Genomic DNA, 16744 nt, shown 5'->3' on the forward strand with positions numbered 1-16744 from the left:
CTAAATGCTAAGCTAACTACATGCTCAATCTCCAGCTCCACTATACACCATTTGAATAGTTTTGGGAATGTTAATATGTGGGGGCAGTATTACACAACAGCTGTCGTTAGCTTTTTGAGTAAAAAGACCAACTTGTAATGAATATATGGGGAAAATAGACATGATCTATTTTCATTGTATGAATCACAAAGTCATATACATTTATTGTGTTGTAACACTGTGTTGTTCATTCTGGTCACATGACATCTGTTGTACTTCTATTGTCCATCTGTTGTACTTCTGTCCCTCCTAATAGAAGATCCTCCTCTGTGGATCTCACTGAGCTTTCTGCCCTTTTTCTCCCCTTAAAGAGGTTTTGGGCGAGTTCTTCCTGTTCTGATGTGAGGCTCAAAGCTCAGAGGTGTCTTATGTGTACAGACTGTAAACCCTCTGAGGGGAATGTGTGATTGTGTACAAAATTAAGTGAATTGAGGTGAATGCCCTAAGTCTCTAGTTTGTGGTTGGAATGTTTCATGACTTGTTGTCATCCTAGAGGACATTTTATACAGTGACGTCAAGTTTTAACAAATATTATAATATGAATTGTAATATCACTACAATGAAATGTCTGGTATGGGGCACAGTGACAGAGTTACAGCACATTACATGAATATGACAGAAACTATTCATATATAGAGTAGTATACACATGGACCATAGATAGAGTAGTATACACATGGACCATATATAGAGTAGTGTACACATGGACCATGTATAGAGTAGTGTACACATGGACCATGTATAGAGTAGTGTACACATGGACCATGTATAGAGTAGTGTACACATGGGACATATATCGAGTACTATACACATGGACCATGTATAGAGTAGTGTACACATGGGACATATATCGAGTACTATACACATGGACCATGTATAGAGTAGTGTACACATGGTACATATATATCGAGTACTATACACATGGACCATGTATAGAGTAGTGTACACATGGGACATATATCGAGTACTATACACATGGACCATATATAAAGTAGTGTACACGTGGTACATATATCGAGTAGTGTACACATGATAGATATATCCAGTAGTGTACACATGGTACATATATATCGAGTAGTGTACACATGGGACATATATCGATATATGATATACACATGGACCACGATCCAGATAGCCACAGTCCATAAAGCAGAAGAGGTAGAGAGGAGGGGCATCAGCAGGGCCATGGCAGGAGGTAGGAGACAAGGGGTCAGAGGTAGGAGGCAGGAGGTAGAAGGAAAGGGGTCGGAGGTAGGAGGCAAGGGGTAGGAGACAGGGATAGAAGGAAAGGGGTCGGAGGTGGGAGGCAGGAGGTAGAAGAAAAGGGGTCGGAGGAAGTAGGCAGAAGGTAGGAGGCAAGGGGTCGGAGGTAGGAGGCAGGAGGTAGAAGGAAAGGGGTCGGAGAAAGTAGGCAGAAGGTAGGAGGCAAGGGGTCGGAGGTAGTAGGCAGGGGGTTGGAGTTAGGAGGCAGGGGGTAGGAGGTAGGAGACAGGGGTAGAGGGCAGGAGACAGGGCCAATGAGCCATGAGCCAGGATCAATTTAGGCGTTGTAGGTAAGGAGAAGGATTTAAAATGTGATTAATAATCCTACAGGAAGCCAGTGGAGAGCAGCTAACAGAGGAGTAATGTGATCTCTCTTCCTAGTCCTCGTTCGTACACGAGCTGCAGCATTCTGGATCAACTGGACCGATTGAAGAGAGTATTAGAGCAGCCTTTGATCTGTTGGAGTCAGCAGGTCTTGTGTTTGTGTTGCAGTAGTGCGCTGGTACAGATGTCAGTCGAGGCCACCGTCAGAGGGAGGCAGCGTCAGCTTAGCAGGGAGAGGAGGACCACACATGAAGGCCTCAAGGCAGCTGACAATTCATCCTGCACGTTGAGCTTTCATGATTTCACAGTGACGGCTGGTTGAGACGTGAATGCTGGCCAGTTGAAGCCAAGTGTGTGTGTCTCCCTCAGGGTGTCATACAGGTGTGGCTCAGACGCTCTGTTCCTGTCTAAGCATGCCTCCTCCCAAGCTCTGCTGGTTCTTGTCCAACCACGTCTGTTTGCGACCCTGATGCTATCTGTCTAAGTCTACAGCATGAACTTGAATTATTTCAACAGAGTTGTTACAGCTTAGGGAAGCAGCTTTCTGAAGTTTGCTGTAGTCTTTTTGCTGAAATAAAACTAAAATAGAAAACAAGTCATATTTGATTCAAGCTTTTTTTGTCAGTTCACAATCACAATGTACTACTGGAATGCTTGTTCTCTAATTAGGAGGGGTCATGTTTGCTTCTAGAAGTGTTGTCTTGAATTTGTTCTTGAAGAAGGTCCTAGGAAAAGTTTTAAATCTCAGAATAGTTTATACTTGTGCTCTGTCATGACTCCCATTGTTCTGCTAGCTCCAAACAGAAAAGCGTCATGAGGACAGCTCTTGGGAGTCTAAAGCGTCCAAGTGGTTCTGGTCACTCTGCAAATATATTCACCTGGAAGGCCAGTTCTGTCCTCAGGGCTCAATCTGCAGGCAGCAGTAATTATGCCATTGTGCGAGGAAGCCGAAAGTAACATTACCAATCCCTAACATGTAATATAATCTAGAAACTATAATCTGTCTGAATTTAAATTGTAATAAACCAAAATGACCTGAGAGACCCTGATAGATGATCAGTATTGAAATGAGGATAAAGGGCACTTTGTTGTATGTTTCTGTGTTTGAGCACCAGGTTCATTTACAACATGAATACAACTCTTAAAGCTGGGCATCGAGTGTCAGCCACTTGATGTGTTTGTGTGTGGAAGAGATGCAGGTTGGCTCATTTCAAGGTTGTTTCAAGGTTCTTCCCTCAGATGTGATGGCTTGTGTGCAAATACTTATGTGTTACTGGTTAAATGTATAAAATGTGTGGACATGATCTTGATAGAATTGATGTTTTTAAAAGAGCTCAGAGGGTCAAACATCTTCAGAGCACATATGTTCCACATGTATTTATTCATTTGATGATTAGGTTATTATGAGTGACGAGAGGATATGTTGGATTACGGAATTTCATGATAACCAATCTTTTATTAGGAATCCTGTTTGAAGTAAAGTAATGTGTTGTGGTTGAATTGGTCCCCGTACATCTTGTTGGAGCCATTGATCTTTTCGTTTGGCTTCTCTGCATAAGAGTCTCCAGCCACTCGAGTCAACGTCAGCATGCTCCAGTGCTCACAAACACAACGCTAAATGCTCATGTTCAGCAGGTAATATTTAACATGGTAACCAATTTATTTCAGTTCATATTTGCTCATGCAAATTAGACCCAAATACAAACTAGGCTGACGGGAACGTCAACTCTGGAGTTATTTGGTCATAAACCAAAGCATGGAACATATTTGACCTCACGATACAGCTGGCATGGACGTGTGCCTCAGATGTCTCGCAGCTTATCCGGAGATGTCGGGACATTTCAAAGTCAGATTACCAGTCTGACTGCATCTCTGCAGGAAAAGAATCCAGACCTGCTTTTAATTCCCTTTGAAAGCGAGTCTGCACAGGTGAGTCTGTACAGGTGAGTCTGTGCAGGTGAGTCTGTACAGGTGAGACTGTACAGGTGAGTCTGTCTGTACAGGTGAGACTGTACAGGTGAGTCTGTACAGGTGAGTCTGTACAGGTGAGACTGTACAGGTGAGTCTGTACAGGTGAGACTGTACAGGTGAGTCTGTCTGTACAGGTGAGTCTGTACAGGTGAGTCTGTGCAGGTGAGTCTGTACAGGTGAGACTGTCTGTAGAGGTGAGTCTGTCTGTACAGGTGAGACTGTACAGATGAGTCTGTACAGGTGAGACTGTACAGGTGAGTCTGTCTGTACAGGTGAGTCTGTACAGGTGAGTCTGTCTGTACAGGTGAGTCTGTCTGTACAGGTGAGACTGTACAGGTGAGTCTGTACAGGTGAGACTGTATAGGTGAGTCTGTCTGTACAGGTGAGTCTGTACAGGTGAGTCTGTACAGGTGAGACTGTACAGGTGAGTCTGTGCAAGTGCGTGTGCGTGTGCGTGTGCGTGTGTGTGTGTGTGTGTGTGTGTGTGTGTGTGTGTGTGTGCGTGCGTGCGTGCTGTGGAGCTTAGCTCCACCGTTCCTAACAGCAAACAGAACAATCTGGTTGTTTTTTCTTTCTGCTTCTTTTCTTCATTCCTGTGTTCGTGACAACTCTCTGTCTTCTCCGAAGAGTCGTAAGCTCAAAGAATTATTAGACTTCAGTCGAGACTGAATAGGTCTGTTTTTAACTCCTGTGATCCAAACATTTGCAATAACTAAATAAATGTAAAAAATAAAAATGAAACCTAAAAACACACCCAGTCTGGTTATTGGTTGAACCATGTTCACTAAAGTTCTGGCCAAAGGTGTTCAGACTGTGAAGTGTGGACGTGGCTCTACGTTAACAGAGGACTGCAGAGGAGGAAAGGATTATCTACACTGATGATACAACATCCATGTGTGAGTCTGCATGGTTGTGTTGCCTGGGTTGTGTGTATGTTGCACACTGTAGGCGCAGAAAGAGAAGCTGCTGCATTCTTATTGGCTGTCTTGAAAGCATTTCCTGTATGGTTGAATTGGCAAACTGGACGAAGACACACACTGACACAAGTTCTTTCTGTATATTCAGAACCAAAACTTAAATAGGTGACTTAAGGCTGGCAACAGACTGAACAACCCTTAACAAGGAAGAGGTCAGTGCTGTACTTCATATTAGTTCCTATATATGTCATCAGCGTATACATTTACAGTGTCTACATCACAGGTTGGTAAAGATCCCGGGGTGGAGGATACGGAGCACTGGAGGCCGAGGCTCGCTGTTAATCCAGCGCGTGTACTTAAGAGCAGAAAAGCTTTGTGCTGGCTGAAAGCTTCCCGATTGGAAGACTGACCTTGTATTTTATCACACAGCGTGGTCCTTTTCCTCACCCTAACAAAGTGCTTTTGACACCTTGGGGAAACACCGTGTCCTTACTTCCCTACAGGCTGAGAGCGCTTGTGAAAGTCACGGCTCTCACAGAGCAACGGGGTCAAAGTCGAGATTCTGCAGCGTCCAGCAGCAGCTGAATCATATTTCTGTGTTGTTTTTCGTGGAGCTATTAATAGAAACATCACATAAATATCGTACGACGCGGATCCGCGTCACAAGACCGGAAGCTTTGGGACGAGAGAATCCTGACATGCATAACAACGACCCGTACACACACTCCAACACCATCATGGTGTCTGAGGTCATGAAGCTTAACTCTCAGTTCAGTGACATCCCAGTGCTGTGTGTGTGTGTGTGTGTGTGTGTGTGTGTGTGTGTGTGTGTTTTGTTTGACCGGACTGAGAGGGATTCCTTGATAAACTGAGGGCATGTTGGACTAGTCAGGTACTCAAAGTGTACACACACACACACACACACACACACACACACACACACACACACACACACACACACACACACACACCTATCAGCCAGCAGGAGAGTATTTCACTCAGGAGAAACTTGTTCCGAATTAACAATGCATTTATTACGTTTGATACAACCATGAATAGTGCAGAGTCTTTTTTGGCGATCGGACTCCATCCTGAACCAGGATAAACAGGGGCAGTGACCTGGAGTTCTGACTCGGCAGAATCCCCCCTGGAGTCCGGACACTGGTGGAGGTGGTGAAGAAGAGAGTTGCTGTCGTCCAGCGATGACTGAGGATTAAGACTGGCTGCTGCCTGGTGGTGACTGGGGTGGAGGAGGGTCGCCTGTGTTTGCTGTGAACGACAGCTGACAGCAGCAGAGCACACATTTAAACTTTGACAGCAACGATATGATTGGCTTAGAGACAGTGACGCGTCTGGTTGATTGCTACACGGGGACGCCCCCCAGCTCAGCTGCTACGTCATGCGATTCAACTGAGATAAATGAATAACCCGCAGTGTAGGGTCTTCCTTCATGAACTACCGCTTAAGCTCCATTTAGACCCAAAGAAGAAGAGCTTTGACATGTCCTGATGTCCTCTTCCTCCCTTATTCCAGCCCTGTATTTTTATTATTTCATTTCTCAATGTATGTATCGGTTCTTTGCTTTCAGTTTTCTTCCTTTCCTTCTGTTTTACTTTCCTCCTTGTATCCTTAGTTTCTCCCTTCTGTTCTTCTCTCTCGCTTCCTTGCTTCTTGTCTTTGTTTCTCATGATATTTATGATTAGTCCTCTCTTGGTATTGCTTTGCTTATTGTTGTTTTTATTTTCTTTCCTTCCCTCCTTCCTCTCATCTCAACAGCCTTCTGTTCTTGGTCTTCCTTTTGGTTCAAATGATATAAAGAATCCTGAGAATGAAATGATCATTGTCAAAAGAAGAGAGTATGAGATGTTGATAAAAGACTTCTTCCCTCTCCTGCATCGTCCTGCTGCCTCCGACTGCTGAGTGAATGAACAAAGGAAGGACAAAGGAGGAGGCTGCACACACAGACACACACACACTCTCACGCACACACTTACACACACACTCTTATGCACACACACGCTTATGCACACGCACACACACACACACACACACACACACGCTTATGCACATGCACACACTTACACACACACTCTTATGCACACACACGCACACACACGCTTATGCACACGCACACACACTCTTATGAACACGCACACACACACACACACACACACTATCACACACACACACACACTTCCCATAGACCCACCTCTGTTGCTAGGTTACTGTTGCCTCTTCTATACAGCCATTTCAGCCAATTGCATCACGTCGCATCCTGCTGGAGGCGGAGCTTCAGAGTGCTCCAGCGTGGAAGGAAGTGACTCCTGTTTATCAGTGACACCATTTCCTCTCGCTGTCATATGGTAGTATGCTCCTCCTCCTCAGACACACACACACACTCTCTCACACACACACACACACACACACACACACACACCATTCTCCCAATCTTATTCACTCAACATCCCTTTGTTGTTTATGATTAAAAAAAGCATCTTTACATATCTGCATTGGATTGTTGAATTATGAAGACAATGTGCTTTGAGGGACGATGAATGAATGAATGAATGATTCCATGCAGGAGAAGGTCTTAGGATGAATATACTTCCTGGTTTAGGCTATACAAACTGGAGAGGATGAAACGTTAACGGACCACATATGGAAATCAGGTCATCAGGACACTTACAGGAACCCAACCAATAAATAACAGCAAAATACAGAAAGGGAGGTTGTGTGGAGGGTGTAGGTTCCACCACCTTTGAGCCTGGTTTGATGAATATGACTGATGCCATGCTTAACACGAACATGCTACATGCACAAGTAGCAGGAGTTTAGATGAAGCAGTATTGAGATCATGATGGATGTGAGCAATGTCACGTATATATATATATATATACATATATATATATATATATATACATATATATATATATATATATATATATATATATATATATATATATGTATGTATGTATGTATGTATGTATGTGTGTGTGTGTATGTGTGTGTACAAAGCAAAAACTGAGCTCATAAGTCTTTCAGGAAATATATTACGTCTTCCTGCAGTTTGAAGCTCATGTCCTGTCAATTTCTTATTTTTAAACATTTTAATCTCAGGTTTTAGTTACTTGGAGAATCAGAAGTGAATGCTTCCTAGATGTCAGTGAATGCTTCCTAGATGTCAGTGAATGCTTCCTACATATCAGTGAATGCTTCCTACATGTCAGAGAGCTTGTGCTGCCCTCTTGTGATACATATGTGAAATTGTTTTGGCTTAATTATTACATAATACTATGGCATTGGTGATGCATGTGTTGCTGTCCAGCTGTGATTATTAGTTTGTTATATTGAATGTGTTTGCATTGCAGTATCTATTGGGTCACAGTGGCATTGTTCTAGACACCCTCATGAGTAATGGTCACGCAGTATCCATAGGACATGTCTGCTAATGCCTTTACGGTCAGCTGTTCCTGCTCATGTAGTTTGTATGTAATGGATGGTAGTTAGAACATGACCAGGCCTGTGATCACACTGATCATCTCCTCTTCCTCCCACCTTCAACCCCTGTGAGGTCTGCTGGTCCAGCGCTGCCTCCTGTTATGTTAGAAGGTACAGTAGGTACACAGTTGATATTTCTTTCTGAATGCATCGTTACAGCTGCTGTACTGCATGTCTGTTGCATCGCTAAGGACTCATGTTTGGGTTTTTTAGTTAGTGTCTGCATGTGCAATCTGCTGTTCAGAAGTGCACCCTGTGATTTTGTTATTGTAACCAGTACCAGTTCTGCAAACCCTATAATGGCTTAAAACTGTAAACTAGTTGGGTTTCAAAACATGAGAAGTGATCTGGGGGTTTATACGGATTTAAGGGTGCAGTTTGGGACTGGAACAGAATCAGTGAGTGTATCTTAAATGCCAAAAGTTGACCAATAAGTTGTGCATGGATATAATCAACTTGTCCATTAATTGTATTAGTTACATTACATGACATTTCATTTAGCTGACGCTTCAGTTCCGAAGCCTCTTGCGTTGTTTCTACACACCGTAGACTCTTTGGGGTGACGTGTCTTACTCAAGGACACATCGACCTGGACTAGCATCGATCCTCTGATTGAAAGTTGTGCATGTGGTTGCCTTCACAGTTATTAGTAACAGTAATATCATACCCATCAAGGAAATTGCCGAGATCTTGGAACATAGAGGCATCTCTTGGAATAAGTCAGGGCAAGAAGCGTGAGCGGTCAGACGGCAATACCATGAATCACTAATCTGTACAGCGTACAACAGCCATTAGTCCTCTGATCTTCAAAGTGTCCTCTGACTTTCAAACTGTCCATCACAATTTAGAGACACGTTTCCTAAGTGAACTTTGATCCATTGTACTTATTTTACAGTAGTTGTGCGATAATAAACCAGAATTACCTCGACATCTTTAATATAATTCTTCTTAATTGAATGAGCAGATGAAGTTTATGCCATAAAAATGTTGGGACGTTGAGAATGTTTATAACAGGCATGGCTACCCTGTGTTTTGTCTCCCTCTGCAGGTCAAGTTGGAGAAGGACGAGGGTGAGGACGGGGCGTTGAAGGGTCCTGTTGTGTTTTGCATGCAGGCGCAGCACGCTGGGACCAGGACGTACTACTTTAGCGCAGACAGCCATGAGGAGCAGGAAGAGTGGATTAGAGCCATGAGCGAGGCTACAGAGGTCAACGTTCAGCTAACACAGAGGTGCCGTTCACACACAGGCGCATACACACACATGGACAATCGATGGGATTAGGCCTGTCCAATGATATTGTATTGGCTAGTATGTGATGGAATAACAAACAGAGGTTCTGCTTGGTCTGATTTCATGCTGAACTATAACAACAGCAAATTGTTAGTGGTGAATAACTCGTCACAAACTTCAGAACAAATATATTTGGCTATTTAGCTCTGGAGCAGGATGTACATGCTGCCAAGGATAATGAACAAAACCCGTACAACCAACTGATGATGGAGGAAGATTCAATCCAAACTGTTTGACTTCCTGTTTACTCAAACAACAGTGTGAACACAAACCAGACCAAAGATAATAAACAACAATTAATCATTTAGTTTGTTGGTCGGAACCAGTTGGGTATGAAACCAATAAACGGTGAAATGTACAAACTGGTAATAAAATAAATTGCTGCCTTTGTATTAATCTTGATACAAAACCAAACTGCCTATGTATCCTCATGTCTCCCCGCCACATTTCGTAGAATGAACACGGATCTCAGCCACACCATGGTGACCAACGCAGCTCCCCCTCACACACAAACACACAATGACACTGACAGTGAAGGTCAGATCAACGGGGTCAACAGCCTGGAGACACCTCCACCATCTACCCCCTGCTCCAATCCAGTGGTCAAAAGTAATGATGGAAGACTAGGAGAAAGTGGAGGAGAAGGTGAAGGTGAAGGAAGAGGACCTGCTCTTGACCACACATCTCACCTGAGTCACCATCCAAACGGTTGGGACGACTCCGGCTCTCGCAACACCATGCTACACGACAGAAATAGCAAAGCCCCTCCATCCAGGAGTCACAGTCAACATTGTGCCCCCCAGGGACACCCAGAGGGGGGTGTTGGCCCAGCACATGACCCAAGAGAGGATAACGTGGTGCTGAGGAGGGGCTTTGTGCCCAGGACAGCCCCAGAGAGGCTGGCCCAGAGGAAGACCTCCATGGCCCAGTTGCAACAATGGGTGAACCAGCGGCGGGGCATGTCTTCCCAGGAGGACATCAACAGGTAGATCAGTGGAGATGAGGAGAAATACGACATAGATCTCTTTTTCAGTGTGGTATTGGCATTTAACTTAACAATGATGCTCAGGTGACCACTATAACAACACTGATGAGGCTACACTGTATCCAAAAATAAATAGCTGACTGCTGCTTGTCCCTCTTATTTCCATGACTTCCAGCCCATCCTGTTACTACCCAGTGAACCGCGGGGTCTTAGGAGACTACTATGGCTTTCCAGGTGCCCCCCCATATGTGGAGGAGTACCCCTTGTACCCGCCAGGGGTGCGACCTGACAGTATCTGCTCGGTCTCTGCTGTGGGGGGATACGACCGACGCTGGACTTTCGAGGAGAAGCGTCACTCACTGAGGGACCGACCCCATCATTTGTATGGCCCTCAAATGCCCAGGGACCAATGGGGCCCAACGCACTATGGTGGAATGGAAACATCCATGAGACGTCTGTCCATCCAGCCACGCTCCAGGTCTGTGCCCAGGTCACCCTCGTCTTCATCAGGGGGACCCTACTCACCGGTGCCACTCAACTTTGCCTCGCCGGCTCGATCCCCGTCGACCCCGTTTGACCGATTTCCAGGGAGGATGAGGGACGACGTGATATATGCTGATCCATCCGTCTACAGCCTGAGAAGATCCCTCAGCTCACCGAAGGTAATATGACGAGCATTATGTAGTTTGTAGAACTTTACAAAAGTTAACCACCACCTCAATTTGTTTCCCATGTTTTCACTGATAATTATACTGCACGCAGATATATATTTTAGGACAAAAAATTAAATTAAATGTGTTAACGATGCTTAGAATTAAGGTTTAAAATGAAAACAGACTTTAAAAGACAGATACACATTTGCAGTACAAAACCATTTCGTCAGTGACATGAAAGAAATAATAAGATTAATGTTTAGTTTAAATATTCAGACCTTTTTTTAAACTTGCTAAGGTTGCAGAGGTTTCCCTCACAATTCCTATCACAAGAACACATTCAGTACAGAACCAATTATTGCCATCTATGTTTTAACATACAAGGAATTCATCCTGGCGGGAGCTGCATACATTAAACATTTAACAATAAACAGAGTGCAATAAATGGGAGCATGATATATACAATTAAATCTACAATAGAATATAACATTAAGATAAAGTGCACAGACAAAACAGATAACAGTACTTTCAGGTGTAATGTAAGTGTAATGTTAAAGTGTATTTAAATATTAAATTCAATTTAATGTATTCATTATGAGGTGTGGAGGAATGTGCCGGGGAGTGACCGGTAGGAAGTTGTCTGAGGGGTGTAAGTCAGTCAGTGGGGGACCTGGGCTCTGAGCCCGATTGCTGACGGGAAAAAACTTTTTGTGTGGCATGAGGTCTCGGTCCTGATAGAGTGTGAGGTCTCGGTCCTGATGGAGCGTGAGGTCTTGGTCCTGATGGAGTGTGAGGTTTTGGTCCTGATGGAGTGTGAGGTCTAGGTCCTGATGGAGCGTGAGGTTTTGATCCTGATGGAGCGTGACGTCTTGGTCCTGATGGAGCGTGAGGTTTTGGTCCTGATGGAGCGTGAGGTCTAGGTCCTGATGGAGCGTGAGGTCTTGGTCCTGATGGAGTGTGAGGTCTTGGTCCTGATGGAGTGTGAGGTTTTGATCCTGATAGAGTGTGAGGTCTCGGTCCTGATGGAGCGTGAGGTCTTGGTCCTGATGGAGTGTGAGGTTTTGGTCCTGATGGAGTGTGAGGTCTTAGTCCTGATGGAGTGTGAGGTTTTGATCCTGATGGAGTGTGAGGTCTTGGTCCTGATGGAGTGTGAGGTTTTGATCCTGATAGTGTGTGAGGTCTCTGTCCTGATGGAGCGTGAGGTCTTGGTCCTGATGGAGTGTGAGGTCTCGGTCCTGATGGAGCGTGAGGTCTCGGTCCTGATGGAGCGTGAGGTCTCGGTCCTGATGGAGTGTGAGGTCTTGGTCCTGAAGGAGCGTGAGGTCTCGGTCCTGATGGAGCGTGAGGTCTTAGTCCTGATGGAGCGTGAGGTCTTGGTCCTGATGGAGTATGAGGTCTCTGTCCTGATGAAGCGTGAGGTCTTGGTCCTGATGGAGTGTGAGGTTTTGATCCTGATAGAGTGTGAGGTCTCTGTCCTGATGGAGCGTGAGGTCTCGGTCCTGATGGAGCGTGAGGTCTCGGTCCTGATGGAGCGTGAGGTCTTGGTCCTGATGAAGTGTGAGGTCTTGGTCCTGAAGGAGCGTGAGGTCTCGGTCCTGATGGAGCGTGAGGTCTTAGTCCTGATGGAGTGTGAGGTCTTGGTCCTGATGGAGTATGAGGTCTTGGTCCTGATGAAGTGTGAGGTTTTGATCCTGATAGAGTGTGAGGTCTCTGTCCTGATGGAGCGTGAGGTCTCGGTCCTGATGGAGCGTGAGGTCTCGGTCCTGATGGAGCGTGAGGTCTTGGTCCTGATGAAGTGTGAGGTCTTGGTCCTGATGGAGTATGAGGTCTCTGTCCTGATGAAGCGTGAGGTCTTGGTCCTGATGGAGTGTGAGGTTTTGATCCTGATAGAGTGTGAGGTCTCTGTCCTGATGGAGCGTGAGGTCTCGGTCCTGATGGAGCGTGAGGTCTCGGTCCTGATGGAGCGTGAGGTCTTGGTCCTGATGAAGTGTGAGGTCTTGGTCCTGAAGGAGCGTGAGGTCTCGGTCCTGATGGAGCGTGAGGTCTTAGTCCTGATGGAGTGTGAGGTCTTGGTCCTGATGGAGTATGAGGTCTCTGTCCTGATGAAGCGTGAGGTCTCTGTCCTGATGGAGCGTGAGGTCTCGGTCCTGATGGAGCGTGAGGTCTCGGTCCTGATGGAGCGTGAGGTCTTGGTCCTAATGGAGTGTGAGGTCTTGGTCCTGATGGAGCGTGAGGTCTTGGTCCTGATGGAGGGTGAAGTCTTGTTCCTGATGAAGCGTGAAGTCTTGGTCCTGATGGAGCGTGAGGTCTTGGTCCTGATGAAGCGTGAAGTCTTGGTCCTGATGGAGCGTGAGGTCTTAGTCCTGATGGAGTGTGAGGTCTTGGTCCTGATGGAGTATGAGGTCTCTGTCCTGATGAAGCGTGAGGTCTCTGTCCTGATGGAGCGTGAGGTCTCGGTCCTGATGGAGCGTGAGGTCTCGGTCCTGATGGAGCGTGAGGTCTTGGTCCTGATGAAGTGTGAGGTCTTGGTCCTGAAGGAGCGTGAGGTCTCGGTCCTGATGGAGCGTGAGGTCTTAGTCCTGATGGAGTGTGAGGTCTTGGTCCTGATGGAGTATGAGGTCTCTGTCCTGATGAAGCGTGAGGTCTCTGTCCTGATGGAGCGTGAGGTCTCGGTCCTGATGGAGCGTGAGGTCTCGGTCCTGATGGAGCGTGAGGTCTCGGTCCTGATGGAGCGTGAGGTCTTGGTCCTGATGGAGGGTGAAGTCTTGGTCCTGATGAAGCGTGAAGTCTTGGTCCTGATGGAGCGTGAGGTCTTGGTCCTGATGAAGCGTGAAGTCTTGGTCCTGATGGAGCGTGAGGTCTTGGTCCTGATGAAGCGTGAAGTCTTGGTCCTGATGGAGCGTGAGGTCTTAGTCCTGATGGAGTGTGAGGTCTTGGTCCTGATGGAGTATGAGGTCTCTGTCCTGATGAAGCGTGAGGTCTCTGTCCTGATGGAGCGTGAGGTCTCGGTCCTGATGGAGCGTGAGGTCTCGGTCCTGATGGAGCGTGAGGTCTTGGTCCTGATGAAGTGTGAGGTCTTGGTCCTGAAGGAGCGTGAGGTCTCGGTCCTGATGGAGCGTGAGGTCTTAGTCCTGATGGAGTGTGAGGTCTTGGTCCTGATGGAGTATGAGGTCTCTGTCCTGATGAAGCGTGAGGTCTCTGTCCTGATGGAGCGTGAGGTCTCGGTCCTGATGGAGCGTGAGGTCTCGGTCCTGATGGAGCGTGAGGTCTCGGTCCTGATGGAGCGTGAGGTCTTGGTCCTGATGGAGTGTGAGGTCTTGGTCCTGATGGAGCGTGAGGTCTTGGTCCTGATGGAGGGTGAAGTCTTGGTCCTGATGAAGCGTGAAGTCTTGGTCCTGATGGAGCGTGAGGTCTTGGTCCTGATGAAGCGTGAAGTCTTGGTCCTGATGGAGCGTGAGGCGACAGTAGTACTTGTTCATCTCGTCTGCCAGGCGGAGGTCATTCACGGAGTGGGGGGTTTTAGGCTTGTAGTTGGTGATCTGCCTGAGACCTCTCAATACAGAAGCAGAGTCACTTGCTGAGTGCTGATGCTGCAGTTTCTCAGGGTACAGTCATTTAGTGTCTCACTGACTTGCTAAACCTGTATTTTGCCTCTGTGTACAAGTCCTTGTCGCCACTCCTAAATGGCTGGTCCATTTGCAGCCATAGCTTTCTGAATTCCACTGTGAACCAGGTTTGTCATTGTTGTAACTCACCCGACAGCTGTGCTCAAAGAAACTGGAACACGGCTGACTTCCACTATGTTTAGCCCGGCCAATTAGGACGTCCCTCCCCTTTTACATGCAAACCCAATAGTAAACAAGGCAGCCTCCGATGGTTGGTATCTCAGCTTCAATAACCTCAACAGTGGCCGTCATGTCCCGGCCTCAATTCAATTCAATTTAGTTTATTTTGTATAGCCCAAAACTTAAGGCAAGGAAGAACAGAGGCTCCCGGAAAGGAGTAGAGTTAGTAATGTGCATTGAAAGACAATAACTTATCCAGAAGGAGAGAAGAAAGGAGAAGGGAGACGAGAAAAGAAAAGAAAGAAGAAGAGGAAAGGGAGCTCAGTGTATCCTAAGATGCCCCCAGCAGTCTAGGCCTATAGCAGCATATCTAGGGGCTGGAGCAGGACTAACCTGAGCCAGGCCTAACTATAAGCTCTGTCAAAGAGGAACGTTTTAAGTCTACTCTTAAATGAGGTGACCATGTCTGCCCCTCTGACTGAAAGTGGAAACTTATTCCACAGAAGAGGAGCTTGATAACTGAAGGCTCTAGCCCCCAACCTATTTTTTAAGACTCTGGGAACCACAAGTAACCCTGCGTTCAATAAACGTAACTCTCTAGTGGGGTAGTATGGCACTCACTTCATCGCTGGGACAGATCTTCACAAAGAGCAGTGTCCAACTTGTCCAGCCTGCCTGGCCTCTATCCAGTCATCTTTGCTTGGGTACCAGCTCTGTCTGCAAAGGATGACAACAATATGTCATTGCTGTCTGATGTCAACAACTTGAGGTGAAGACCACCCCAAAATCTCTCCACCGACTTTGTGATGTACAATAATGCTAGGCATGTTTGTCTTCAGGCAGCTTTTACCTTGCCCCTCTACCAGACATCTGGTATGTATGTTGAGACAGTAGCCGTTGATGACGAGATCCCCAAGTAGGTGAATGGAGGCTTCAACTTGAGTTGGTGAAGCAGATTTGGACCCAAGTGGATCTGTTAATTCCACAAGCCCTTGTCCGCTATCATTCTCCTCTGTACAGCAAATGCTAGCGGTCCAAATTGGATTTATTCTTTTTGCAGTATTTGGTGGCTTAAAGGCTGTCTCATGCCACATTTAAAGTGTATGCTTCGGTCAAAGTGCTTTTTATCGATCCTTTTGAAGCTTTTCTTGCAAAGGGTCTGTAGACAATGCCTCCTCCATCTTGGTATATGGGCCAATTTGAAGCTCTGGATCAGTCTTCTCTGAAGGCATTGACAATCAAAACTCCTTTGCTGCTTGCACTGAGCTCAAGGGTTATATACCTGGATGATTTTTGGCTTTCACCTCATGCTTTGGCCAGTTTGTACATTGGCATATTATGTTTGACGCAGAGCCCCATTAGGCACACTGAACAGCAGTTTGTGTGCTTAAGAGGTAGCGAGTCCTTTAAAACCCTAACCAAGAAACGTTTGTCAAGATGACATTCAAAGTCAGGGCTCCTTTTCAGGGTATGTGCTCACAGAATTAACACAGGACTGAGCATACACTTACATGTTGTTGTGGTCACTGAAAATGTTTATGACGCCTCTCTGCAAGAGAAGGTCAACCAACCTCATCATAGAGGGAACAATAGTGAGTATGAGAGTGTGATTATATGCTGTTTAATATTAATCTTACACCACTCTAACAATTTTCATTCATTCTTGCCTCCATTCCTCCCTTTCTTCTTTCCTTGCCTTCCTTCCCTCCTTCAGTATGACTACCCTGGTGATAGGAGGTCCTTAAGCCAAGGATTATACCACTACAACTACCCTGTATCCCCTTCCATCCACAATAAAATGGTATGTGCTGCTAATGTGCTGTAAAACATAGCCATCTACTGGATTAGATGCTCGTCATACACTCGGTGGTAAACACAGTCTACAGTAATTATGGCACTTAAGTGGGGCTCCATCTTTGGGCTTCCTTCTACCCATCTGTCCTCTGTGTATCTGTACTAACTCTGTACTCATCACTCTCTGGTACTGGGACCACTCTTATGTGCATTAGTCTACTTGTG

The 16744-nt window shown here is 46.0% G+C and overlaps 1 protein-coding gene across 7 annotated transcripts in view; it reads left to right on the forward strand.

Annotated features, from left to right (window-relative positions):
• The window catches only part of plekha6 (pleckstrin homology domain containing, family A member 6), a 65974-nt gene that overhangs the window by 26624 nt on the left and 22606 nt on the right, over positions 1 to 16744 (forward strand). For 3 of the 7 annotated variants that reach the window (XM_068598971.1, XM_068598968.1, XM_068598969.1), the window contains exons 7-10: positions 9060 to 9241; positions 9757 to 10287; positions 10463 to 10949; positions 16440 to 16526. In XM_068598971.1, the coding sequence (XP_068455072.1) occupies positions 9060 to 9241; positions 9757 to 10287; positions 10463 to 10949; positions 16440 to 16526 (1287 nt within the window). Of the gene's footprint in view, positions 1 to 7505; positions 8123 to 9059; positions 9242 to 9756; positions 10288 to 10462; positions 10950 to 16439; positions 16527 to 16744 lie in introns of those variants that run through there. The other 4 variants (XM_068598973.1, XM_068598974.1, XM_068598970.1 and 1 more) reach the window with 4 other exon arrangements.

The sequence above is a fragment of the Clinocottus analis genome, unplaced genomic scaffold, assembly GCF_023055335.1.
Source record: "Clinocottus analis isolate CAN_PGR_092001 unplaced genomic scaffold, fCliAna1.0.p SCAF_42, whole genome shotgun sequence".
Taxonomy (NCBI): Eukaryota; Metazoa; Chordata; class Actinopteri; order Perciformes; family Cottidae; genus Clinocottus; species Clinocottus analis.